This window comes from Phytophthora parasitica, assembly GCF_000247585.1.
Source record: "Phytophthora parasitica INRA-310 unplaced genomic scaffold supercont2.11, whole genome shotgun sequence".
In the NCBI taxonomy this organism is placed as follows: domain Eukaryota; phylum Oomycota; class Peronosporomycetes; order Peronosporales; family Peronosporaceae; genus Phytophthora; species Phytophthora nicotianae.
In genome coordinates, this window is record NW_008648997.1 from 732,715 (window position 1) to 733,476 (window position 762).

The window sequence follows — 762 nt, forward strand, 5'->3', positions numbered from 1 at the left end:
GTGCCGTGAGCACAGTCCTGGTTCTGAGGACGAGGCCAAGGCCCAGTGCTTCCGCAGTGTGTCTGGGAGCTCCGTGGAAGGGCACACTCCAGTGCCCAGCGAGCACAGCGTTGACAGCTTGCACTCGCTCGCTAGTGATCTCGATGATCACGACTCAAAGACGCCGGAGCGCTCTGAGAGCCCTGCCGACAAGGGCTCGCCCAATACTGGCGGCGACGAGGGAGGCAAGCCTCCGATGAACCTCTTGCTCGCCGAGGGCCTTGAGCGTGCTCAGGCTGCTAAAGCCGCAGCCACTGAGACCCAGCACTCAAAGAAGCGCATGACGTCTAGGTCTCCACTCCGCGAGGAGAAGGAGACCGATCCGTACTACACGATGTTCGACTCCTCGAACGAAGAGGAGGAGGGTGCCATCGATGAGCCCCGGGAGATGACTAATGATCTCAACCGGCAGCAAGAATTCTTCCAGTCTGCCCGGCAAGAACCTGGGGGTTCGGAGGCGACGCATGTCGGCCAGGGAGCTTCCATCAACCCGAGAGGGTATTGGCCTCCCGAGGAGAGCTTTGGAGCCGACCTCTTCTTGGCAGAGCTCAAGGCTCCTCGTGGGCTTATTGGTGGCCATACGTCTAAGGGCGCTTACGCGCGTGCTGTGGTCCAGAAGGACCAGTTGTTCACGGACAACGTGGAGGCGGCCCGGTGCGTGCTTTTCACGCAGCACCAGATCCATCTGAAGGACTTCACGGCTTGTCGTAAGAAGCCCGAGAA

At 60.5% G+C, this 762-nt stretch overlaps 1 protein-coding gene across 1 annotated transcript in view; it reads left to right on the forward strand.

The window, feature by feature from the left end:
* The window catches only part of PPTG_22046 (hypothetical protein), a gene marked incomplete at both ends in the record, with an annotated part of 2,776 nt that extends 2,026 nt beyond the window's left edge, over positions 1-750 (forward strand). The window contains 2 exons of the mRNA XM_008901653.1: positions 16-599; positions 656-750. Of these exons, the coding sequence (XP_008899901.1) occupies positions 16-599; positions 656-750 (679 nt within the window). The remainder of the gene's footprint in view (positions 1-15; positions 600-655) is intronic.
* Between the last annotated feature and the right edge of the window lie 12 nt (positions 751-762).